This window comes from Crotalus tigris, unplaced genomic scaffold (assembly GCF_016545835.1).
Source record: "Crotalus tigris isolate CLP2741 ecotype Arizona unplaced genomic scaffold, ASM1654583v1 scf7180000018806.1695572, whole genome shotgun sequence".
Taxonomy (NCBI): Eukaryota; Metazoa; Chordata; class Lepidosauria; order Squamata; family Viperidae; genus Crotalus; species Crotalus tigris.
In genome coordinates, this window is record NW_024097205.1 from 988,930 (window position 1) to 1,016,311 (window position 27,382).

A 27,382-nucleotide genomic window follows, 5' to 3' on the forward strand; every position below is an offset into this window, starting at 1 on the left:
ATCCTGGTACCTTAACCACTAAACTGACTCTTGTGTATTGTGCTATTTTTCTAGAAAAATTCTGTAATATTTCATGAATTTTGTTTTTATTGTTTTGTTGTCTTTCGTCCTAATATATGGCTGTATGCAATTGCTAAGTTAAGAACTGCAATACAACACTCAGAGAATTCCAAAATTTGAAAAAAAAAATCTGATTAGAAATACTAAATTATATCACATTATTTAAAAATGCTGATCAACTATTGTGCAAATTCCACCATCTATATTGAGAACCAGGAAAAAAGAACTGTGACCTAATAATTAGTTTCAGGCTTCTCAAAAACTTTTGAAGGAAACATTAGAATGAAAGGAAAATATAAGTGGGTAGATATATTGTTAATCATACTGAAAATGTTTGATTCCCCAAAATGTTTTCATTTACAAAATGAAGTCAGTAGTACACTTTTGGTGTATTTCCAGATTATTAAATCCCAATGAACTGCAACCATTTTCTCCCTCCCTCCCTCCCTCCCTCCCCCCCTCTCTCTCATATATATATATATATATGTATGTATGTATGTATGTATGTATATGTATATGTATATGTCTTTGGTTATTCGGGTTTTCTCCAGCGTAAAATTGGAAGTGTCTTGGTGACATTTCGACGAAGTCTTATTCGTCATCTTCAGGCTTGTGTTTTCGGCTTCGTGCTTCTAGGAGCAATGTGTGATCGTAGCTGTTTCTCCCTTTTAACTGTCAGTGGGGGTATGAACGATTGGATGAAAGCTTGGCTGTGTTCTGATTGGATGGAGGTGTGTTCTGATTGGTTAGGAGCTTGGGTGTGCTCTGATTGGATGGGGGGTTGGCTGTGCTCTGATTGGTTGGGGGAGTGTTCTGTTTGGATGTGCTCAGGTTAGTCTGAGTTGCACGGGGATGTGAGATGGTGAACTGCATTGCTATTGTTTGGCTTCGCATTCGTGGTCGTGTCTCATCTTCGTGGTGGGTGTCAGTTTGCTTCATGTATGGATTGGAGGGATTTAAAGTGGCTAATGATGCATCTGTGGTTTGGCTTCTGGTTTGTGGTCGTGCCTCATCATCGGTGTGGTTTGGGTTTGCTTTTTGCGTGGACGTGTGGTGGTGACATCCTGTGTGGCTTTTGTGAGTGTGGGTCTGGTGTCATTCATTGTGTTAGGGACTCGTTTGTCAATAAGGGTGGGTTTCCAAATGGCTGGTAGGCGGGAGGTATCATCTCGTTTGTTCATGCTGTGTGGGAGTTTTTCTATCTCGATGGCTTCTCTGATTATTCTGTTATTAAAGTGTTCAGTTTTGGTGATAGTTCTGATCTTTTTAAAGTCAATTTCATGTCCTGTGATTTTAAGGTGTTGGACCAGGGAAGAAGTTGGTTCCTCTTTTTTGACTGAGTTCTTATGTTCTTCAATACGTGCACTTATTCTTCTGTTGGTTTGTCTGATGTATGTGGTGGGACAAGCGGTGCATGGGATTTCATATACTCCTTGATTTTCTAACTCAATTCTGTCTTTGGGGTTTCTTAGGATGGTGGATATTTTTCTGTTTGTGCAGAATGCTGTCTTAATGTTGTGTTTGTGGAGGATCTTACTGATTCTGTCTGTTTTGCCTTTTATGTAAGGGAGGAGGGCTTTGCCGTTTTCTTGTTCTCTGTCTTGGATTTTAGTGGGGGTTTCTTTTTGGATTAGTTTGGTAATCTTATTTCTTTGGAATCCATTGGATGTAAGTACATTAGTGAGAGTGTGTAGTTCGGTTTTTAAGTGTTGTTCATCAGCTAAGCGTTTTGTTCTAGAGATGAGTGTCTTGGCTACAGAGTTGATCTGTGCTGGGTGGTGGTGTGAGAGAGCGTGCAGATAGCGGTTTGTGTGTGTTTTCTTCTGGTAGATGGTGTGTCCTAGGGAGCCATTGGATTTCTTGTAGACTAAGACATCCAGGAAGGGAAGTTGGTTGTTAGCTTCTGTTTCCATGGTGAACTGTATTTTGGGGTGTAGGCTGTTGAGGTGTGTGAGGAAGTTGTCCAGTTTTTCTTTCCCATGTGGCCAGATTATGAAGGTGTCATCTACGTATCTGAGCCAGAGTTTGGGTTTGTGATCCGATTTTTCTAGAGCTTGGGTTTCAAAGTGTTCCATGTAGAGGTTGGCAATGACAGGTGAGAGGGGTGATCCCATGGGTGCTCCTTCTGTTTGTTTGTATTTTTGTCCATTATAGATGAAGTATGTGTTGGATAGGCAGTGGTTGGTCAGATCTAAGATGTGTTTGGGGGGGTTATATTTGTTTTGGATAGCTGTCAAGGCTTCTTTGATAGGCACTTGGGTGAAGAGAGATATGACATCGAAGCTCACAAGTAGGTCACTGGGCTGTAAGTTTTGTTTCTTTATGATCTCTATAAACTGGAATGAATTTTTTACGTGTGAGGTGATGGATTCTGCATAGGGCTGTAGTTGTTTGGCGAGAAATTTGGCTAGGTTTTGTAGAGGTGAGCCTATGGAGCTGACTATGGATCTGAGTGGGGTTCCTTCATTGTGTATCTTGGGGAGACCATAGAGTTTGGGGCATCTGGATGATTTCTTTCTGGGAATGATTCTTTGCTGGATCTCTTCGCTAATGGGGGAGGCTTTTATTTTGGATCTGGTGGTTTTTTCCAGGTAGGTGGTGGGATCTGTGTTTAGGGGTTTGTATGTGGAGTCTTGGAGTAGGTTGGTTAATTTGGTTTGGTAGTCAGATGTGTTCATAACCACTGTGGCGTTGCCCTTGTCTGCTGGTAGGATTATTATGCTGGTGTCTTCTTTCAGGTTACGTAGTGCTCTCTGTTCTTCTTTGGGTAAGTTGCTTTTGGGTGGCTTGCTGGTGCAGAGGATGTTGGTGATTTCGAGTCTGATTGTGTTAGCGTTGTCGGGGTTGATTTTGGTCAGGCTGGTTTCAATATATATATATCCGAGTGTGCTCTTAGCAAAGCATTATAAAGCAGTATTAACACTTCTCGTGACCTTGCTTCTATCCCTCTGATGATGCAGTCTAGGACTGTGCTGGCTTTTTGGCAGCTGAAGCATACTACTGGCTCATATTTAAGTGGTTGTCCCCTAGGACTTCTAGATCCCTCTCACAGTTATTGCCATTGAGCCAGGTACCACCTATTCTATACTTGTGCATTTGACGTAAAACTTTACTTTTCTTATTACCGATTTGCATTTTGTTGGATAGTGTTCAAGTCTGTCAAGGTCCTTCTGGATCTTGAATCTGTTTTCTAATCTAAAGCATTGGCTGTTCCCACCAGCTTGTTGTCTGCAAATTTGATGAGATCCCCTTTTATCCCTTCATCTAAATTGTTTATGAAGATGTTGAAAAAATTTGGGGCTAAGATTAAACTTTGAGATACCCCATTACATGCTTTCCTCCATGTAGACATACTTCCATTAAGGACTACATATTGAGTGTGGTTTGTTGGTTTATTTTAGTTTTATCTTACAGTATATTAATAATCTTTCTTAAGAACAAGCAAGGGTTGATGATGAACATAAAGAATATACTAAGTGAAATAAGTTACTTAATATAGGGGTGGTTTCATGTTTATTTTGTCATTAACTGTTTACAAATTTCTAGCTTTCTTCAGTTTATTTGTTTCTGTTGAGTATAGTAATTACTTCTTGTTAAAATGTTATTTTAATTTTGTTTTGCTTGCTTGCAGTCCAGTTACAACCCAGGGATCACAACAAACACAACAGCCGCAGAAACATTATGGCATTACCTCACCAATCAGTTTAGCTTCCCCTAAAGAGAATGACTGTATACTTACCCAGAAGCTAATTGAAACCCTAAAACCCTTTGGTGTCTTTGAAGAGGAGGAAGAACTGCAACGAAGGTGAATACAACTCTTTAGTTTTCTTGTGGAAATTTTCTCAGGAAAAATGAAAATTCATAACTGAAGCAACATAGAACAAAAATGTTCTTCCAATTGTCTCAGGCACCAGTTGTTGAAAATTTAAATTTCTGAACAGCATCTCAGTATTAGTTTAAAAAGTTTAGTTTTATGAAATTTACATTCATTATTTGATTTTTATTCTTGCAGTATAGCTATTTCTATCACATAGACATTTTCTGGTCATGCTAGTCACATATAGGAGGAGTACAATGGGAATTATATCTATTGCAGAGTTTTCAGCACAAAATTAACATAAAATATGTGCTAAGTTGTTAGCAAAATGGGAGTATTTTGTGTATTACCTTTCAAATGTAATGATATTTAGTACTTAGAGACTTTTTTTTACACGTGGGAGTCCTAAAATAGCTAACAACCTAGCAGAAAAACATCAATAACAGATTAATTGTAATGATGACGATGATAGTAACATTAGCAAATTATATAGATGTAATAATTATGTGTATGTTTTATCAACAGAATTCTAATTTTGGGAAAACTAAATAACTTAGTAAAGGAATGGATACGAGAAATCAGTGAAATTAAGGTATGAATATTTTTATTCATTTAAAAATGACAAAGCTTAAAAAGATCATCACATGTATTATGGTGTAAACTTGTAAGTCATGTCCACCAGATGGATAAAAGATATATTGAGAGGAATAAAGCAGGGAATAGTAAAGAGTTTCAAGGGGAAAAAGTAGACTTTCAGACATTTGTCCCTGCAGATTACTTTAAAAACTTTTTTAGCTCTATACAAGTCTTATTATCTCCAGTAGATAGAGCTTATGGATTCCCTAAAATGAAAGTAACCAAGGGTGATTGAATGTTGTAATGATTTTATTTGCAATTCTCAATTTGTTAATATTTCTGTTTCTTGTGATCCTCTAGTGGATTTTCAGTATATAAAGGAAAAACTTTTTATAATTTCTAATTAGATACATTAATGTATATATAATGTTCATATTGAAGTATGCTCAGTATTTCAGTATAGTTCTGTTGAGATTATAATTGGTGGGATTTTATATAGAGATGAATTTATTCTATATGTCTGAGCAATAAGCTACTGATTGGAGCTCAGAATACATGATAGCTAGTGTGTTGTCTACATGATAGCTAGCTTCTTTTCTCTATCCTTCAATACTGTGTTGGCTGCATGGTTTACAAAATTGAAAAAAACTCATTGTATTTTATCTTTCTTCAGAATCTTCCACAATCTGTAATAGAAAACGTTGGAGGGAAAATTTTTACATTTGGCTCATATCGATTAGGTGTGCACACAAAAGGTAATTTGTTATGTGTGGGATGGATGGACAGACAGAGAATGATGGGCCAGAAAATTTTTCATGGGGCCACTGAGTAATGTTAGCCCTATAATGTTAATAATTCCTATTTCAATTAAATAAACTAAAACTTTTCTGGTCAACTCAAATCTCTGTAATTATGTCTTACAATGAAGTATACAGTAATTTTTAGTCTTCGGTATTTTTGCCATCAGAACAATGAAGACTGTTGACCTATTGTAAAGATGATGTGTTCTTCAAAAATCAGCCTGGGAATTCTTCCATGTCTAGGTGACAGTTAAATATTTGTATATTACCCAAACTTTGGCTGTTTGGAGTCTGAAAATTAGCAGCATGATTTTGGGGGATTTTTCATGTTTTGGAGATTTCTCGAGGATTTCTCTTAATCAAAGAGCTCTCCTATTCCCATTTTTAAAATCTACAAAAAGATCTGCAAAAGTTGAGCCCTTCTTCCTTTGATGTCAGTGCAGCAGTCTGTGATCAGTCCAGAGCTTCAGGAAGCTCTGAAGCAGCTTTTGATACTTCCAATTTTAACTAGCCCTAACTGTTAGTTCTGCCTAGTTAATTTTATATGTGAATAGCACTTAGCATTAAATCTATATAAAAATATATAAACTTCATTAATTTAAAAATCTACTCTGTTTAAAATACTGTGTATTCGGAGAATGAAAAATATATCTTATTTTAGTTAAATAAACATAGTACCAAGCAGTGGGAATGTAGCTTTCTGTTTGGGCCATGTGGTATGAATATTATGAAACATTTGCTTAAATGTTGAATTAAAAATAACCATTTTTCACTAGAAGAAATGAGGTGCAAAATTATAGAGAATTTTAAATATCATGTTTTGAATTGATTATCTTAAGTTTGGGGGAATTAGAAATGTAACTGACAATTAGATTATTCGGGATGATTGTAAATGGAAGACTTGAAAGTATGCGTTCAAATTAACAAGAAAAACATGGTGAATATTGCCCAATGTATTTGAATATATTACACTAGAGAATATTGCCATTGAAAGTAGATGTTATAGCCTTGACATTTTGGCAGCTTATGTGATATTTAACAGTTTATGATTGCTTGCTTTAGGTGCAGACATAGATGCATTATGTGTGGCGCCAAGGCATGTTGACAGGAGTGATTTTTTCACCTCATTTTATGAAAAACTGAAATTACAGGAAGAAGTTAAAGACTTACGGGTATGCAGATTCCCTTTGAATGTATAAACTTTAGTTTATGAATCCAAACCAAACAATCCAAAATGTTGATTCTGTAGTGTATGATAAAGAAGTAACGCTAGTTTTCCAGTGTCCTCCAATAGTGCAGTTCTGTTTCTGTTGTGAATGCTTATTGTTTTATTGATATTTATGATAGAATTAGAAACAGTAGGAATCAAAAACAATTGTATCCATCCATTCTGATGATTCTGTTGCTTTTGTTAAGCTAATTCCACCAATTGTTAGCTAAGGACTACTCTAATCCAAGCCATTCTTGGCTTAGTCCTTCTCATCCCTGAGCCTTGGTAAAGTAAGGAACTGCCTCCAACTCCTCCCCCTCTCCCCCAGCTGTCTTTCCTCTGTCTCTTTCCTTTTGGCAACCCTAAACCTTGCCTTGTGATTCAGCAAGCAGTCACACAATTTCATGGCTCTGGAGTTGCTTGCCACATTCTGGCTCAACGGCTTCTTTTGCACTGAGGCTCTGGGACTTCAAGAAGCCTCCGAGCCACAGGACAGTGCAAAACCATACCTGTCACTGAAAGTTCAATTGTCACAGTCCAGCCCAGCAGCGTGGTGCACATTTGCCATGTCCTAGGAAGTCCCAGCAGCATGGTGCAACGTTGCTACATCTTAAGAAACCCCAGTAGCATGGTACAGATCTGCCACAGCCCAGGAACCAAGCAGCAGCACAAAGTCACTATATCCTGAAAAGCGCCAGCTGCTGCAGCCCAGTCCTTTGCTACCCTGTGCTTCGAGAACCTTCTGTCCTGCACTCCACTTCCTCAGCTGAACTTCTTGCTCCTACCGCTGACAATGCATGCCCACTCTGACTCTTCACAAGGAAACCATGTGAGTCCATCTTCCCCAGGAAACTGCCATGTGTGATCTTGGGAAGAAAGCCTTGTGTGGCTACCTCCTGAAGGACCAGGCTAGGCATAATTGGTCAGTAGCCGGAATAGGAAGATGGTAAAAATCATCTAGGGTATCGGGCCACAGAGTGCAGGGGACCAAAAGGGCATAGATGAGAAAGAGATAGGGGGAAGGAGGAGAGTTGAAGCACCACTGTAGTTGTAAGGGTGGACAGGCAGCCAGGTACCCAAATTTTGAACATGTGATTTGGGAGAAACTGCAACAATCATAACTTTGGAGACTGGTTATAAGTTCCTTCAGCAGTGTCATAACTTGAAATGGTCACTGAACAAAGGGTTGTAAGTGTAGGACAATCTGAAGCTGTTTCTGCATAATAGTTCTCATTGCAAAATGCTTATTTTTCAGGCTGTTGAAGAAGCATTTGTTCCTGTTATTAAATTGTGTTTTGATGGAATAGAGGTAAGATAAAATCCTTTTTTTCTTATATGTTACACACCCGCTCTTTAGAAAAGAATGAAGTCACACTTGGGTGCTCTCAAAGGAGTCCACAACTCTTCCCAGTTTAGTGGAATCATTGAATTAGAAGACAAGACCTAGGTCTCAAGGAACCAGAACTTTCCACTATTATGGATCTCATAATAGGCCCATTGATGGGAGAGGTGTTACTAGTAACTAATCATCTCAATTCCTTTTTCTGTTTCCTAAGACCTTTAACAAAGCCTCCAAGGCAGAATGCGGGATTTTAACTTTCAACGGTTAAAGAAGCTTTAGCTCTTTGTAAGACTTCCATGGATGGAGATTCTATATGGCAGAATACGTTGTGGCTTCAGTTATAAGAATCCATCCATCCAGTTTATATGGCTGGCCATCAGTCCAAGAACTCTGGACAGTAAGGAAACAAAAGCAGAGAATTATATTAAAACCACACCAACTAAAACTGCATCAAGATTAATTAAAAACAAATTATTGGATATATACACTCATGCCAAAGCTCCCAAACTAACATCTCACTTGCAAATGTCTAGATTTTTATGGCTTTGCAAAAGGTCAATAGAGTAGGTTGTGTTTATATTTCAAGAGGGGAGCTGTTCCACAGGCCATGTGATAAGGCACACTTTCTTGGACTTGCTAGATGACATTGTTTTTTCACTAGTCCCGGAACATGCCAATTCTGCCAAATCTGATGGGGTGAGCAGAGAAGCAGTCCTTTAAATAACCTGGTCCCATACTATGTAGTGCTCTAAAAACAACAAGCAGTACCAAGCCTACCAAAATGTTCAGATTGTCAGGGACACACACCTTAATATGGGATAAATTCATTTGATAGGAAATCTGTTTATTTACTGAAGTAGTAAGGGATGAAATCTCTTTCATTATTCAAGACTTTCTTCATGTATAATTTTACTTGCAATCAACATGTGAATTAAACTGCAAAGCTTCTTGAATTTTACCTTGCAATTACAATATCCAAATGCACTATTCAGAGGACATGAGAGAAGAAAGCAGTGTCACAAGACTGATTTGAAACAGAAAAGGTAGTAAGTAAAGGGTAATGAAAGATAGAATGGAAAAATGTGAGCAGCTACCTCTCAGAGGACCAATCTAAGCATGCTTGGTCAGGAGTGGGAGCAAGAAGACAGCAAAGGTCAGCCAGGGAGTCAGGCTGCAGAGTGTAGGAACCCAAAAGGGCATATTAGGCAGGTAGAGGAGTTGCAGTAGCCATAAATGCAGGCAGGCTACTAAGTGGCCAAATTTTGATCATGTGATCATGGTAATGTTGCAACAGTCATAACTTCAGACATCAGTTGTAACTCTCTTTATTTAGTGCTACTATAACTTCAAACGGCCAGTAAATGAATGGTTGTAAGTTGAGGACTCCCTGTATATTCAATAAGCCTGTTGTAAGGCTGATTGCCAAGACCCCAGATTATAATCACATGATCATGAAGGCGCTGCCATGGCCATAACTTGTAGTAAATTTTGAGGGTCATTGAATGAATGGTGCTTAAGCAAGGATTACATGTATCAGGTTTTATTGAGAAATAATGAAAGTATCTACTGTTTAGATTTCTACCTCATTTAAGCTGCAGAATGCACTATGGAAACTACTGATTATTCTGGTTGAGAGAACCTTGTAATAAAATTGTATTAACGTGCCTTTAAAAACTACAGCTTTGTAATATTTTCTCAGCAAATGGGATAATATGATTGAGAGCTTATTCTACCTTATTTATTTTTGTTTAGATTGATATCTTGTTTGCCAGGTTAGCACTGCAAACTATTCCTGAAGACCTAGACCTTCGAGATGATAGTCTACTTAAAAATTTAGACATTAGATGCATACGAAGTCTTAATGGTGAGTTTATTTTAATCAGATTTGTGTAATCAAAGCAAAAGATAATCCTTAGTTTTTAAGCAAGTGTGTGACTTTTCATAAGGATTTCTGCTCTTAATTGCATAAATGTTTTTCACAGTTCATTCGTCAGCCAAATAGGACATTAAATTACTTCTCATTCTCCTAAATATTGGAGTTACCTTAAATATAAAACAGTTGCGTAACCTGTTGTGAAAAGCCATGTGGCAGAACATTTTAAAAAGTTGGGACCATTTGTTTCTTGTCCCCACCCAACTCATTTTTAGCAAATTGAAAAAGATTTTTTTAGATGACATGGCTTGGGGTATGAAAATGGTAAACAGTCCTTTGAAGAGTAGCAGCTCTCTGCTGGAATGTTGGCTTATTATTTTAGCTTGCAAAATAATGCACATTTGTCTTGTCGGTTAAGAAGTAGTACATTTTGGAGAAATAACTTCTGGGAAATATGTTTCTTGCCCCAACTACTGCACATCTCTGTATTATAACTGGTACTTTTATTTAGGCTTTATTTATCATACGTTTTACCTGCCCAATAACAAAATTACTTGGGTTTGTGTTTAATAGTTTCCATTTGAACTTAAGAACTTCCAACTTGAAATTGAGTATCAGTTTGTGTATTATTTTGTCAACATGTGCATTAGATTACAAATATAAAATCTTACAGCTAGATATTAGAGTTGAGTGTTATTTTTGATTAATTTCCAAATATTGGAAAGAAAAATAAGATTCTGATGTTCTGTGTTTCAGGTTGCAGAGTAACGGATGAAATTCTCCATCTAGTACCAAACATTGACAATTTCAGGTTAACACTGAGAGCTATCAAACTGTGGGCCAAACGTAAGTGGAGTCTTATGAAACTAGATTTTAAAAAAGGATACTGTACTATCGAATGAAAGAAACTAAACTTATCTGTCTCTTTTCCCTTCTAAACAACAGGGCACAACATCTATTCCAATATACTAGGTTTCCTTGGTGGAGTTTCCTGGGCTATGCTAGTAGCAAGAACTTGCCAGCTTTATCCAAATGCAATAGCATCAACTCTTGTACATAAATTTTTCTTGGTATTTTCTAAATGGTATGTCTCTTTAGATTACACTAAAATAAAAATTATTATAGACCCTGCATTTTAGTGTTGTTTCTATGGCATTTATTCAGATGGTGTCAGGTTAAGAGTTTCACTTAAAGGAGCATTTATTCTCCCAAGAGATTGCAAAACACTCTAGCAGAGATGTACAGTTGCTAAACTTTATAGCTGCCAGTATAGAGCTTCTATTTACATTGAATAAGGCATTTAAACTAAACCGAACGTGGCTTTTGTGAGTCTAGAAGCTCGTGTCTTATAATGTCGTTCATTTTACTTTTAACTAATTAGGGGGTACACAAACATATGTAGCCAAAATGGTTTGATGCAGTAGTGTGGAAAACCTTAAAGATAGTTTAAGGGATAGTTAATCCACAATAACCATGCATGAGGTAATTTCCATGCTACGTATTTCATGGAATAATTGAGATGCTTAATGGTGCTCTGAATGCTTTTTAAGCCTTCCCCCTCAAAGATATTTTTGCAGGAGGGTGAGACTGAAATAATTCCAGGTACCATTTGGAAACAATTTCATTATTTCTTCATAAAAAGAAGGTTCTATGATAAAAAAACCATCACTGTTTTCATGGTCATTCTTAAAGTTGGATTTGATTTTTATAGTATTGTTTGAACTGGAATGACAGATAATACCTCTATTGGTTAGAAAATTAAACATAATCTTTGTGGTACTTTACACATATGCACCATTACCTTATGCTGGGGACTTTATAAATATTGAGTAATATGGATAGAATGGTGTGCATAAAATATGTGGCTTTTCAGATTTGTGTTGAAATTTGTTTCTTAGAAGAAACACTTTTGACTGAGTAGAATAAAAGAATTATTAAGGCTAGTTAACTCATTAAAACATAACGATATATTGGATAATTTACATATTAAATTCATTTTGAAATGATCAAGGTACTCTTCTGTGAGGATACAACTAACAGACAAAATGCTGAGTTCATTTGCCAAGTAATGTCAAATATTCGTACTATTCATACTCTTTACCGATGGCAATTCTTATCCATTCGGGCATGAGAAATGGAATATAAATGTTAAAATAATGTTCTCCATAACTAATAGTATAACTATATACCTCCACAAGGGCCCTTTAAATATGAATATTAATTGGGGGAGGAGTGATTTATTTAAAATAGCTTTTGCTGACTCTGAGGCCTGATAATGTTTTTAATTAAGAAAAGAACATTCCTTAATAAAAAATAAAAGTAGAGAGATTTCTTTTGAAAAAAAGCTTCAGCTAACACTGCATCTGTATAAAATAAAGGCTCACATTCAAACATGTTTGTTTGCTTTTTAATAAGTGCTTTTCTTACTCAGTGCTACAATCTCTCTAAACAGGGAATGGCCCAATCCAGTGCTATTGAAACAGCCAGAAGAATGCAATCTTAATTTGCCTGTATGGGATCCAAGGGTTAGTGTATTATTTTTTCCCCATATAAGTTCAAACTGTAAAGTAAAGCAAAGTGATGAAACCCCTGAGAACCTATTCATTACAATTCAAATATTAAGTAGTTTATCAGAACTTCCTGCTCTTTGTAACATACAGATTATGGTTACTTTTTGTCCTGAATTACACTTCAAGTCTGCTATAAAGTCTCTCATCAGTTGGTAAAAATTCACCAGTGATAAGCCTTAAAATGTAACTGTGCTTCAGGTTTAAAGTTATTTCAGTTCATTCACCATACAATTTGAGAATTAAGTGTTAACATTCCATAGCTTTACTAAAAATAATAGTTCTATGAGGGGCCAGTATTGTACACTTATGTCACACATGCCTGCTAATGGGCAGTTGCTTACAGTATCTTTTTTTCTGTGGATGATTGTGAGCATGGTTTTCTACTCCTCAGTTATTCCATTAGAAAACTCAGAGTGACTTTCATGGGACCCCCCAGTGATTTTTTTTTACTCAGTCCTAACCAGCTCCACATCCCTTAGTTCAGCAGTGCTGTAGGCTGGTGTACCCTTGAACAATTTATTGGGTTTTTCTATGGCTTACACAAGAGGTTAAAAAGAATAGAATATTTTTCTCCCTACTGTATGTGGCTATCTCATTTGAATTTGGGGCTTGCTGAAATCCCAGCTGGATTTAAGACCTATATCTACAGAGCACATGGAATCGGAGCTCGTTTGGTTCACCAAAACAAGCAAAATGAGTGTATATGAAGACTGTACAGTTTTTGTTTACAATAAATAGTTTACTTTAATAAAAGCCCTCATTAAATGTTATGTTATGCTTACCATTCCTATTGCCTTGTTACCTTTTGGCACAATAACAATGTGTACTCTAATAGATAAATAAAACAAATGTAAGGAAATAATAGGATTTAAAGTCTAAAAATGAAACTTTAAAAATATTGAAATGCATTTGCTATTCCTTCATCAAACAAACTGTTCTAAATAAAAGATACGTTATAAAAACATATGATCCTGTGGGTGCTTAGTCTTTTTTTGTTTGTGTTTTTTTTTAAAAAAAATAAAATTGGCCTTTTTCTTAATTTATACTACAATAAAATTTGGACCACGTATTACAAAGCAGATTCAAGTAGTAATGTGCCACCAGGTTTATCAATATTGTACTGCCTGGATTAATACCAGGTAATTTCAACATTCCTCAGTATTATTTAAGTACTTCAGTTTTATAATCATAAGAACATAGCAGGTTTTTTTTATTGCTAAAAGCAAAATACATTTTGTTGGCCATTTTTTATCTTTGAAATTGTTTAACCATTTAATATGATTCACAGTTACTAGTTCTTACCAGAATAATCATTTTGAAGTTTTTTTTTTCAATGGACAGATCCAAATTTTTTTACTTGAATGTGATTGAAGAAAACTGATTGGCTGTTGTTATGTATAGGTAAATCCCAGTGATAGGTACCATCTTATGCCTATAATTACACCAGCATATCCCCAGCAGAACTCTACCTACAATGTGTCTGTTTCTACACGTATGGTCATGGTTGAAGAATTTAAGCAAGGTAAGTAATTCTGAACATCTGTTCCTGAAAGTTTTAAATTCTGCCCTACTTCATATATGCTGTAAATGGATAACAGCCATGATGCACTCAATGAATAGTAGTAAGTTATGAATTTATGGATTTCCCAAATACTAAAACTTAGGAAGAACATTTCCCAAATGGAAAGTAATTGAGTATGGTATTTTATCCAGTCCTTGCTTTCTAAAATATCCTGAGAGCTCCTACCTACAGCTGGTATGTTTTCAGGTATAGTAGTAATTATATACCACAACATATATCCTAAGAAGAGTAAACTTTCAACTGTGAACTGGAAAAGTTGATAAAGATTGAATATTAGCAAATTATGCTTTCAGTTAATTATTATAGCCATAGTACAATTTGGTTTCTAAATACCTGATCATATATAACTCCTACCTAGCTTAATGACATGAAAACATAATTACACCAAGTTTGATCCCTATGTTTTCTGATTTTCAAGAGCTTGAGTGACAAAGCAGTTTTTGTTGAAATCTTAAACAGCAAACTGAGTAAAGTATATGCTTGTTAGTACAGAGTTCTGATACTTTGTTAAGTTTAAATAATAAACTGAAAAAGGTCCTCATAATGAATATATTTAATTGAGTAACTGTAGTCTTAGCCCTTGTAAATTGCAAATTGATGTTCAAACAGATACAATGTGTAAAAGGCTGAATATGTGTTTTTGTAATTCAGGTCTTGCTATCACAGATGAAATTTTGCTGAGTAAGGCAGAGTGGTCCAAACTTTTTGAAGCTCCAAACTTCTTTCAAAAATACAAGTATGTATTTTATGGTATGAAATATGCTTTCTAAATATATTAATCTCTAACATTCTTATGCTTAGTGCTATGATTTCAACTGGCAAATTGACTAGCATTGCTGTAATGGGCAAATGCTGAATTGATCACACACTTTGATTAAAATAAATTTCACCTAGGAGAAATAGGAATTGATTGTGTTCTAATAATTAGCAAATCACCTCTATAGTTACCTGGAGGATTTTTGGGGCTTTGCAAATAAGTTATTAGAAATTGAAATAGTATAATGGAGAATAGTTGGATTAGTTGAATAGTCAGAAGCCCTGATGGCGCAGTGGTTAGAATGCAGTATTGCAAGCTAACTCTGCCCACAATCTGGAGTTTGATCTTGACTGCCTCAAGGTTGACTTAGGCTTTCATCCTTCCAAGGTCAATAAAATGAGAACCCAAATAGTTGGAAGCAATATGCTGACTCTAAACTGCTCACAGAATGCTGTAAAGCAAGGATCCCCAATGTATGGTCCGCGGCCCGGTACCGGGCCATAGCCTCTTGGCCACTGGGTCCTGGGAATAGCTGGTGAGTCCCCCCACTCGTAGCACCACCTCGCAAGTGTTAGCGGCCCCATTTGCGCAAGTGTGCATGGGGTTACGTGTGCGCACATTTCCCTACTATCCCTTTCCTTCCGGGCTGCCAAGCCGGAAAGGTTGGGGAGCTCTGCTGTAAAGCAGTATGGAGTAGTATATAAATCTAGGTGTGATTGCTGTTTTTGTAGAAAAGATATAGCTTATTTAAAAAAAATTTTTTTAAAAAAAATGTGTATATTTTTATGTACAGATGCTCCCCATTCCCAGCAGTAAACTTTTTTTTTTTGTCTGTGCTTCATACCTAAAGCTTAAATTAATGCAATCCCTCCCACAATTAAAAGACTGGCCAGAGTTGCTTTTCAAAAGGCAACTAACTGGACTTTCTTTTCTTTTTTTTTTTTTCCTTGAAGAAATTTGGCTTCTCATCCAAGAAGCTTCTTCGGGTCTGGTTGAGTGGTGGGGAATGAAAGGATTTACATCCCTTAGTCATTATCTGGTCTTTAGCACTCTAAAGGTCAGTCGTTACCTCTCTGAGAGTAGTACCTCAAAGACTCAAGAGAGTTGACTGCTGAGGAATATAAATCCTTCCATTCCTCATCATTCAGCCAGAACTGAAGAAACTTCTTGAATGAGAAGCAAAACATCTTCAAAGAAAAAAAAAAGTAAGTTCAATTGCATTTTGAAAAGTACCTTAGGGACAAAAATGACCTGGATGATTGAGAATCTCCATAGACTTTTAATGAATAAGATATAAATTAGATACAAGATATAGAAATAAAAAAAATCATAGAATTCTACAAAATTCCATATATTGCATAATATTGTATACTGTATATGCCAGCGTATTAGGCGACCCAGCGTATAAGACGACCCCCGTCTTTGTCGCCGAGCTGCATTCCTAGAACGTCGTCTTATACGCCGGAAACTACGGCGTATAAGACGACTCAGCGTATAAGATGACCCCCATCTTTGGCGCTGAGTTTAGCGCTTGCGGAAGTCGTCTTATATGCCGGCATATACGGTATATTGTTTTGCTACTTAACAGCTTTGATTGTTCTGTTGCCAATTCAGAGACCTCCTATAGGCATATTCCTCCCTGCTTACCAAGTAAAGAATGAATAGTAATTTGGAGGGGAAAATGACTTACCTGAATAATCAAGCATGCTCTCTTTTATGAAAAGTTCTGTGTAAAACTGGGTTTGAGTAAAACACAGATGTTGTAGGTTCCCAAGAATGTTTTGATAAAGGTTGATTCCCCAAAATCTAAAATGCTTAGATTAAGCAAAATTCACCAGAAAATAGCATCTGTCCTTCAGATATAAATTATGCTAAGAAAATGCTGGAAAAAAACACGAGCTTAAGGTACAGTTGATTGTTAAAAAGAGTTTTCATTTCATTTGAAATAGCTTGGATGCTCAGTTTACTATTAATAAGCTTAAACAAATTAGAGACTATAACCTAAAATTTATAAGAATTGTAAAACAATTAAAATCAAACATCTATAATGTAGTATTATCTTGGACTAGTTTTGTGAATGATTTTACTGGAAAAGAAATTTGAACAAATTCTAACATTTGGGAAAGTTCATTTTAATATTATTTGCAGACCATCAAGAATAAATGATGCTTCTAGTTTTATTTTGCCTAGCGGTAATAATAAAGAGCAGAGTTTGGAGAGGACAATTAGATAGCAGATTACACCATTCTACATTGTTCATTCCCTATATCACTCAATACAATTTTCCAAGTCTGTTCTGGAAGTCAGAAATACTGTGATTTGCATATGTTGTTTATCTTTTTTTGTACTTGTAGTGATTCTAATCAAATTTCTATGTGCTGTACGACTTTGGCATATAGCTATACTGGCCACATGACCATGGAAAAAGTCTGACAACACTGGCTCCCTCGGTCAAGAAAAAGAGATGAACACCACGCCCTAGAGCAGGCGTGTCAAACTGCCGGCGCATGAGCCGGATGCCCATGTCGAAACCGCGCCCCACCCCATTGCCGGCAATGGGGAAAAAGTTGTGATACGTTGCGCGACATAAAGTGATGTTGTGAGTTTGACATGCCTGCCCTAGAGTCACACACAACTGGACAGGGAAATCTTTACTTTTATACGTGTGTGCACTCACCCACTGTAGATATTCACATCAAGAAATTGTTGACTTACAGTATGTTAAACGATCACATCTATCACAGAACTTCCAATAGACAAGGCAAAGGATGCCCACAAAATAATTCACTTCAGTAGAGGCAGATAATTGCTGTGAATTTTTCTTGGCACAGTTGCTGGTTTGTTTTTTTTCAGAAGCAGTTCTGCACACTCATCAAAGCACATAGTTCTGGATTGAGGCCATTATATTTAGCAGAGTTTTTTTGTAGAAGTTCAAATGGTTTGCTGAGCACATAAATGTAAAATATTTCAGAATTACCTTGAACATATTCCATGCTATCAGTATAGATATGGGAAGATGGCTCTGTTTTAGAAGTCAATTTCAGAATAACGGACTTCTAGAATACTATCTTTTTCAACTAAAGATAAATTTCTTACTTCTAATAATTTTTTTTAGTACATAACCTGAATCTCATTTTATCTCAACTTAAAGGACTTTGTTTTGCCAAGTGTACTGATTTTGTTAATATTGGTTTGACTGACAAAATTAACCACTATACGGTCTGGGAAGATTTTTAAAATAGTTACAGCAAATACTGGTGTTAATATATGAAGATACAATAAATGTTGTAAAATAGGATACAAAGCAAACTTTTAAAAGAAAATTATTATATTGTTTTTATTTTCAAAGGCATTATATTGTACTTCTAGCAAGTGCACCAACAGAAAAACAGCGATTAGAATGGTGAGTCACATTCTCCATATTGTCATCTTTTAGCATTTGAATATGATCCTTCTCTGATTATGGGCATATTTGTGGTTTAAGCAGAAAACTGCAAATGAATATGCTATACATAACATGGTAACCCACATCTGTGACTGTTACTTTTTTCTCCAATTGAGGAGTGAATGATCAATAAAGGAGAAACTCAGAAACAACTAATTTCTTCATTGTTTGGCTGATAAGCACATATTCTAAAAATGTGTTATGCAGAACTGGGTAAATCATTCTTTGGGATCATTTGATAACTATCTTTATTTCTGTTTTTCACTAATCAAAGTTAATAAAACTAAGCCTAACAAGTGGGATTAATATCATTTTAAACCCTCATCTCACTTTATTCAGGCTACCAACTGAACAAATTTGCTCAATTAAGGGAAAATACAACTAAAAAGAAAAACGAGGAAAAAATCCATGTAAAACCAGAGCACTTGATACTTATTTTTGTGGAATCTTGATGCTCTCTGAACTTGTTGTTTGTTAGCAGACATTTCATTACTTGAATATGTAACATCATTAGTACTAGTGAAGCTTGCCCTGCCAATGTTGATGGGGGTGTGTTTACTGCTTGGTATTTTCTTGATTGGGAGTAGGATATTGTTTTCTGCTTGATTGGAGTTTGTCTAGTGCAGGGGTAGGCAACCCAAAACACTCAAAGAGCCACTTGAACCCGTTTCCCACCAAAAACAAAACACCGGGAGCCGCAAAATCCTTTTGATATCTAAAATGAAGATAACACTGCATATATCCTTTTTTATCTTTATTATAGGTGTGTGTGTGTGTGTGTGTGTGTGTGAGAGAGAGAGAGAGAGAGAGAGAGTGTTTGTGTATGTGTGTGTGTGTATACACACACACACACACATACACACACACACGTTAAAAATAAAAGTAAAAATATGACTCTTGGGAATATCCATACTATTAAAACAATGATCACCGAGAGAATGCTTTAAGAGAATAAAATTACATACACACACAGGTAAAAAAAGGATATATGCAGTGTTATCTTCATTTTAGATGTCAAAAGGGTCTCTCTCTGTGTGTCTCTCTCCCTCCCTCCCTCTCTGCCCTTGGTCTGCCACTCCTCTTCCCCCACTCTCTTTCTTTCTCTCTCTTTCCCTCTCTCTCTCTCTCTTTCTCTCTCTCTCTTTCTCCCCCCTCCCCATCTGCTGCTCACCTGGCAAGCTTCAAGTTGTTCTCCAACAATCTCAGGGGTAGGCAACCTCGTGTCTTTTATGACTCATGGACTTCAACTCCCAGAATTCCTGAGTCAGCCTAGCTGGGCTAGCTAGCTCTCTCCTGCCCTTCCTGCTTCCTGCAGAGACGCAGCAAAGGGAGGAGCTCTGCCCAGTAAGCTTTTCAGCTCCTCGGAGAACAATGTGAGTGCACTCTCTTTTACACATACACACACACACACACACACACACACACAGAGAGAGAAGCAGGGAAGCGCAATTGCCTCTCTCTGTCTCTGTCTCTCTCTGCAAAGGCAGAGGAGGCTGGGAGCCACAAGGGAAGGCTCAAAGAGCCGCATGCGGCTCCGGAGCCGCAGGTTGCCGACCTGTGGTCTAGTGATTATCCCTGCTTATCTGGCTTTTGGCTGCTGACAAAATGTGTTTTGATCTTTCTGTTTCCTTCTTAGCTTTTTTACTGTCTCTTTGAATGGTGTATAAATGTGGTTTATCTCTATTTCGATTGATTGCTGATTTGTCTGTCTGCCAGGCTTCACACAACTTATTCTAATCAACTTATTCTTGTCTCTGTTTGATAGGGCTCTAAATAAACTTTAGAAAACTAGCATTACCAGATAATGCTACAATTAGAGTTTGATAGCTTCTTAAGCAAATAATCAGTATGTTTGATTACCTGACTACATGTCACAATCATATTGAGGTAACTTTACAGAAAACAATCATTCCTCCATAAGTATGCATAATTTTTCTTCTTTGATTATTGTATTCATTTACTTCCTAAAATCTGAATGTTACTCAGTTCTAAAAAGGCTATGACCACCTTACAAATGATAGAAAAATAAAAAGATTTAACATAACATTTGCTCCAGTGGTTAAGTCATCAGGCTAGAAATCAAGAGACTGTGAGTATAAGTCCCACCTTGACAGTGAAAGCCAGCTGGCTGACCTTGGGCCAGTTCCTCTCATCCCAACTTGCCTCAAAGGGTTGTGGGGGAAGTAAGATGAGGAAAGTATGCGGGATATCTGCACCTTATTTTAAAAATAATGAAGGTTGGGATATAAATAAATAAAATGTAAAATTCCAAACAACCAACTTCGTAGCTATTAGCACACTGAGAACAATAGCCCTAGCCCCAGAGTATTATTAGTCTCCAAAACAGTGGTTCTCAACCTTTTTATACCGGCGACCCCGGTCATAAGGATGCGCCGCGCATGGGGGCCGGTGGCACGCATGTGCTCTGCCGGCCCCCATGCGCAGCGCGTATGTGCTCCGCCGGCCCCCATGCTCCGCCGGCCCCCCATGCTCACGACCCACAGGTTGAGAACCGCTGCTCCAAAAGCTTCCTAAAACAGCTGGGTCCTGGAAATAACAGATTTTTCCCATGTAGAACTAAGATATTCAGCAAGAGATTCCAGTGGAGAAAAGAACTAGAATCTTTACCTTGCCTGTGGTTGAATAAATCTTTAATAATCGGTGATGGGGAAATTAGCCTGGAAAATTAGATGCCATAAATCTAAATCAGCATTTTCTAAAAATTATGAATTGTGAAATAGATATGTTTATGCTCTTTTGTGCACTGGAATCTCTTGTGAAGAAGACTATTTTTGCTGAACTTCCACAACTCTATTTTGCAACCCATGTATTTGTGGAAGGTTCTGCAGTCCTCCTGAGAAATAAAGGATGAAGGGGAACATGACATTGATAGAAATATTCTGTGAAATTTCATTCACAAGCAATTATGTTTTTAACTTATTCCAGTTGACTTACTATTTGTATTATTCAATATTACTTGTTCTCTTTTAGGGTTGGCTTAGTAGAGTCAAAAATCCGTATCTTGGTTGGAAGCTTGGAGAAGAATGAATTCATTACACTGGCTCATGTAAATCCTCAGTCATTCCCAGCACCCAAAGAAAATCCTGACAAGTAAGGCACTTAAATATTAATAAAACTACTGGAAGAAATGTTATTAAAAAGAAAGAAGGCAGTTTTTCCTATTAACTTTGTCAGAAGTTTGGCAGTTTAATTTAGGTCATGACTTGGAAGAAAATACGTTTCTTGTTATCCACAGGAAATGTAGAAAAACTGACAGAAAAAGATTAAAATTAGGATAATATATGCAGATGCAGCTCAGATTTAAAGTACCTTTACTGTACTACAAAAACTGAAGGTGGATCTGGAGGTGTACTTGCAAAAAACATTCTAACAGTTGTCTTGTATTCCACAAACATTGTGTGCTGATGTTTGCAAAATCATGTCTAAGATTTTGCCTTGCATTATTGTACATCTTGACATATTCTGTGAGACTTTGCACAAATGGACATTTACTTTTGAATTTACCCACAGAAGGTTTTTGCACAGTCTTCTATACATAGGATTGCGCCTCTGTATGCAAACTCCTATTCAGTGAATAAGATGTAAACAAAAGTAAACAAGACAATTACTATTAAACCTGCAATAGACCATGGAATAGGATCTCAAACTTAAACAGCTTACTTAAAGAAGAGACAAAGTAGTTGAAGTAGTTGTTTGGTACTATTTATAAGCCAAAATTTGTTGCATTTGACAGCCATTAAATGTTGAACAGGTAGAGTGCAGTCCTAATTCAAAGATGCACTTAGATGAAGTAGGTCTGTGTTGGCAGAAATGCATTTCTGTTAAGCTATTATTTATTTTTAAGAGGAGTTGAAAAAGTCTTGGTAGGTGGGCTAGGCACAGGAGAAAACAGGTTTGCCATACCCAAACCGGACTTGGTTTGCCTTCCTCACATAGTTAGGAGGGTTGAAATCAATGTAAGCTAATGTTTATTTGATTTGATGGGAACTTAAAAATCCATAATTTTCTGTTGCTATCATGAAGTGGTTGAAATTAGGCTAGAGCACAACTTTACTTACCCTGTTTTGGCAACAAGCCTGTGACTGTTTTAGCCTCTTGGGACTGAGCAATAGTTTCTGAGAATTCCAAGATCTTTATATAATTCTAAAATCACTGAACTGTTGTAACTCTGTTGAATATTTTATAACATTTTATACAAATGTTTCCATGTCCGATGTTGGAAATAGTTATTTACCAAAAGTTATATTTTAGGATTCTTTCTATTGTCCTTTTGATATATTATTATTATTCCCTCAGGGAAGAGTTTCGTACAATGTGGGTGATTGGATTAGTGTTTAAGAAAACAGAGAATTCTGAAAATCTGAGTGTTGATCTTACATTTGACATTCAGTCTTTTACTGATACTGGTAAGTTTGACTGATTGAAATTGTTCTGTTCCAACCTCTCTCCCAAGCTTTGTTAGTTGGGTAACTGCTCTTGCTTTGGATTATAGAAATATACTTTGGGAGTACTGGCAACTGTTAGCGAAATATTGGCCTTCATATTTATAAATTTGCCTCTCTCCAAGTTTTAAATATAAATGCTATAGTCTTCTGACTAGCATCAGCAGTAATTGTAATAGTACACCCAATCACACTGTTATATTTCCATAACAGCCTATACTTTTGTCTATAAAACACAGTAACATTCCACAAGAGTGATAAATGAATAAGAACAAAAGTTTATATAATCCAGCATTCTGGACTCATAGAGGGTGACCAGATGAATCCCAGAATCTCAAAAGTTAGCAACTGGCATTTAAGAATGCCATATTTGGTTTAGGAGGTAGTAAAAAGCTTTGTAATTCTATTTTTCATGAATTTTTCAGGATCTCTTTTAAATCTCTTAAATGGTGGCTGTTTCTATATCTAATAGCAGTTTATGCTTTGGTTTAATTATTTATAGTTTAAAGGTGTGCGTCCTTTTTGATTCTTTTCAGTTTACCTTCATTAGATAAACTTCAGTTCTCATTACGTTCTATCCCACATATGATGCTTCTGTCATATTCCTTTTTTTATTGGTGCCCAGGCACTATGGCCTTTCTTTTTATATAAATATTTTATTAGATTTTATAAGGATAATGGGAAAGTGGAGTCAGTGGGGGTATAACAAGGGGTGACAAACAAAAAGGGTTAGACCAGGGGAAGGGATAGGTATAATAGTGGGGTTATCCCCATAATAAATCAACGCTTTAGCAAGTAACCCTGTCTGGATATACATATTTACCTCATAATAATTAATATAAAATAACCATACTTAATATAATATTACTAATATATTGCTAACTAATCATTAAGATATTGATGTATTACTTATTAGTTATAATTACTTGTTATTAAAATCACAAATAGAAAGGGGAAGAAGAATTCATAACAATAAACATAGAATTTAAATACAAAATAACAACTATCCCATTAAATTCCATAAGCTTTTCTCATTCTATCGTGTTGCTGTCCATTGGCCTTTCTTTATAAAGAGCCTACTCTAGTTTTCTAATCATTTTGCTTATCCATTTGTGGTGATTAAATATTTTGGAATACAACTAAATTTAGTAACACTGAAAGGAGCATTTTAGAAATCTGTACACAGGTTGTTTACTTGGTTAACCAATTGTATTTGAACCTTCACCACTGTCTCGGCGATATTCCTTAAAAAGGGGTAGGTTGAAGACCGAACAATAAGAACACATAAATATCATATTATGCAGGCAACTTATGGATTGCCCTGCATACTTCAATGCTGCCAGGATACTATCAACTCTATCGTCTTCAGCAAGGCTCTAAACTACAATCACATTCATTCAGACCTACTTGACAGACATTTGCAATTGAAATTATATCAGGCATTCAAAAGACTGAGCTGCATGGGATAAACCACGGGTCGGCAACCCGCGGCTCCGGAGCCGCATGCGGCTCTTTGAGCCATCTCCTGCGGCTCCGGAGCCTCCCCTCCCCCCTCCTTCCTCCTGCTGCCCCCCCCCCAGGCTTCAGTCCGGGCTGGGGCGGCAGGAACATCACTTCCTGGGCCGTCGAGCCGGCCACGTGTCTGCCCGGGCCAGGTGGCAGTCCTGGCTGGGGCGGCGGCCACGTCTCCCAGGCTGGGCTGGGTGGCAGGGGGACATTGCTTCCTGTGCCGTCCCTGGGCCACTCACCCGGCCATATGTCTCCCTGGGCCAGGCAGGCTGCAGCAGGGGGGCATCACTTCCTGGGCCGTCCCCAGGCCGTTCCCTAGGCAGCCGAGCTCACCATGCATCTACCCGGGCTGGTCCGTGGGGTCCCGGGCACCTTTCAGCGACTTTTACCGCCTCCTGCCTCCGTCCCCTCCCTGCCCCTTTGGCGCCGTCTGCCTTTCTCTCTCTCTCTCTCCTCATCTGGAGAGAGGGGGGGGCAGAGGAAAGAGAGAGAAAGAGAGAGGGTGACTTGTTCGGGCAAAGAACCAGTGGGGGACAAGGCGAGCTAAGTCAAAAGACACGGAACTTTCGTGCTAGCTTCTCCCGAACCCTTGTTATCCCTGCCACAAACTCAGCTCATCCGCCCTCACTCTCTCCTCTCCTCTCTGCGAACGAGGCTGCTTGCTTCAAATGGCTTGCTACCGAGGTCCGGGAGCCAGGCAGGCGGGTAAGTCTCGATCGCAGTATTTTGTTGCTGTTGTTTTGCGCACGCGTGGCGCTGGCTGGGAACAGAGCCGAGCAAGCTCTATGGTTGGAAGTGCCTGCAGCTTAGGAGCCAGGATTTCCCCCCTCTCAGTCCCAAATCCTAAGCAGGATTCACCACTTTGGGATTGGAAGTGAGCTGCGAGGAGACGGTCTGTCTCTTTTCCTCCCCTGCTCCCTTCCGAGCCGGCTACTGAGGCTCCCTGCTGGGTCCAGTCAGCTTGAAGCGGAGGAGGGGGAGGGGCCTTTCAAAGCGTGACATTGCAATGGATGGGACAGCCTTTCAGGAGGGTGCGGATGAACTGTAGCTCTCCAGATATTGCTAACATACAGCGTTTGCTGTCCCTGCAGCAGAATTGATGAGAGGTGCTGGCATTTCTCTTGGTCAGAATGTGGTAAATCCACATTGCCCATCTCTAAAGGAGGAAGTTAAACGTTTTGGTAGGTGAACTGGTTCTGTGAGTAAAGGGGGGGGAGGTGAAGAGAAAAAGAGAGGGAGAGAGAGAGGAAAGAGGGAGGAAAGAAAGAGAAAGAGGAAAGAGGAAGAAAGAGAAAGGGAGAGGAAAGAGAGGGAGAGGGGAGAGAAAGGAAAGAAAGAGAAAGAGGGAGAAAGAGAAAGGGAGATGAAAGGGAGAGGGGGAGAGAGAAAAGAGGAAGTGAGGGGGAGAGAGGAAAGAGAAAGAGGAAAGGGAGAAAGGAAAGAAGGAGAAAGAGGAAGAAAGAAAGGGAGAGGGGGAGAGAGGAAAGAAATAGAAAGGGAGAAAGGGAGAAAGAGGAAAGGAAAGAGGAGAGAAAGGGAGAGGGGGAGAGAGGAAAGGAAAGAGGAAAGAGAGAAAGGGAGAAAGAGGAAAGGAAAGAAAAAGGAAAGGAGAGAAAGGATAGAAAGGGAGAAAGAGGAAAGAAAGAAAGGGAGAGGGAGAGGGAGAGGAAAGGGGGAGAGAGGAAAGAGGAAAAAGGGAGAAAGAGAGGAAAGAGAAAGGGAGAAGAAATAGGAAAGAGAAAGGGAGGTAGAGGAAAGGGAGGGGAAAGAGAAAGAGGGAGGGGGAGAGAGGAAAGAAAGGAAAGAGGAAAGAAAGAAAGCGAGAAAGAGAAAAGAGAAAGGGAGATGAAAGAAAGGGAGAGGGGGGAGAGAGGAAAGAAATAGAAAGAGGGAGAAAGGAAAGAAAGAAAGGAAGAAAAGAGAAAGGGAAAGGAAAGAGAAGGGGAGGGGGAGAGAGAGGAAAGAGGAAAGGAAGGGAGAAAGAGAAAAGAGAAAGGGAGATGAAAGAAGGTGAGGGAGAGGAAAGAAATAGAAAGGGAGACAGGAAAGAAAGGGAGAAAGGAAAAGAAGAAAGAGGAAAGAAAGGGAGGGGAGAGAGGAAAGAGGAAAGAAAGGGAGAAAGAGAAAGGGAGATGAAAGAAAGGGAGACGAGGAGAGGAAAGAAATAGAAAGGGAGAAAGAGAGGAAAGAGGAAGAAAAGAAAGGGAAAGGAAAGGAAAGAGGGAGAAAGAAAAGAAAGGGAGATGAAAGAAGGGGAGGGAGAGAGGAGGGAAAGAAATAGAAAGGGGGAAAGAGGGAGAAAGGAAAAAAGGGAGAGAGGAAAGAAAGGAAAGAGGAAAGAGGGAGAAAGGAAAGGAAAGAGGAGAGAAAGGGAGAAAGGAAAGAAAGGGAGAAAGAGGAAGGAAAGAAAGGGAAAGGGAGAGGAAAGGGGGAGAGAGTAAATAGAGGGAGAAAGAGGAAAAAGAAAAGGAGAAGAAAGAGGAAAGAGAAAGGGAGGGAGAGGAAAGAAAGGGAGAGAAGAAAGAGGGAGAGGAAAGAGAGAAAGGGGGGGAAGCGCAAGTGCCCCCCCCTCACACACACAGGGGGAAGAAGACTAGCAGACCAAGGGCAGAAAGAGGGAGAGGGAGAGAGAGAGAGAGAGATCCTTTTGACATCTAAAATGAAGATAAGACTGCATATATCCATATATATATGGATATATGCAGTCTTATCTTCATTTTAGATATCCAAAGGGTTTTGCGGCTCCCTGTGTTTTGTTTTCAGTGGGAAACGGGTCCAAGTGGCTCTTTGAGTATTTTGGGTTGCCTACCCCTGGGATAAACAATCAGATCAATACAGGTAGTTCTCAGTTAACAATAGTAATTGGAATTGGAATTTCTGTTGCTAAGCAATGCAGTTGTAAAATACAGTGTCACATGATCATGCTGCTTAGTGACAGTGGTTCTGGCAATCCCTTATAAATATTGTTAAACAAGGATCACACAGGTCATAAAGTGAGGATCTCATGTGGCTGCGACTTCTGATTTCCTGCCGGCTTCCATAATGAGTTTACCTGTGGGAAGCTGACAGGGAAGTTTCTTACATCATACTACTTGTTCAGTGCCATTGCAAGTTTGAATGGTTGCTGAACAAATGGTCATTAAATGAGGATGCCTGTAGAGCCAGATCGATTCCCAAGAAGTATCTATTAAAAGACAAACAGAACAATAGAAACAGAACAATAGAGCATTACTAATTGTCACCTGCAGCTCAGAGCTCAAATACATGAACTCACATACATCAAAAGCAGGGGTCTTCAAACTTGGCTCTTTTATGACTTGTGGACTTCAACTCCCAGAATTCCTCAGCTAGGCACGCTGGCTGAGGAATTCTGGGAGT

At 38.1% G+C, this 27,382-nt stretch overlaps 1 protein-coding gene across 1 annotated transcript in view; it reads left to right on the plus strand.

The window, feature by feature from the left end:
- PAPOLA (poly(A) polymerase alpha) overlaps nucleotides 1-27,382 on the plus strand; it is a 59,220-nt gene that overhangs the window by 18,748 nt on the left and 13,090 nt on the right. The window contains exons 2-15 of the mRNA XM_039356208.1: nucleotides 3,692-3,865; nucleotides 4,403-4,469; nucleotides 5,127-5,208; nucleotides 6,316-6,425; nucleotides 7,719-7,772; nucleotides 9,558-9,669; nucleotides 10,435-10,524; nucleotides 10,624-10,762; nucleotides 12,131-12,203; nucleotides 13,650-13,770; nucleotides 14,482-14,566; nucleotides 17,937-17,990; nucleotides 21,024-21,143; nucleotides 22,350-22,459. Coding sequence (XP_039212142.1) covers nucleotides 3,692-3,865; nucleotides 4,403-4,469; nucleotides 5,127-5,208; nucleotides 6,316-6,425; nucleotides 7,719-7,772; nucleotides 9,558-9,669; nucleotides 10,435-10,524; nucleotides 10,624-10,762; nucleotides 12,131-12,203; nucleotides 13,650-13,770; nucleotides 14,482-14,566; nucleotides 17,937-17,990; nucleotides 21,024-21,143; nucleotides 22,350-22,459 — 1,391 coding nt within the window. The remainder of the gene's footprint in view (nucleotides 1-3,691; nucleotides 3,866-4,402; nucleotides 4,470-5,126; nucleotides 5,209-6,315; nucleotides 6,426-7,718; nucleotides 7,773-9,557; nucleotides 9,670-10,434; nucleotides 10,525-10,623; nucleotides 10,763-12,130; nucleotides 12,204-13,649; nucleotides 13,771-14,481; nucleotides 14,567-17,936; nucleotides 17,991-21,023; nucleotides 21,144-22,349; nucleotides 22,460-27,382) is intronic.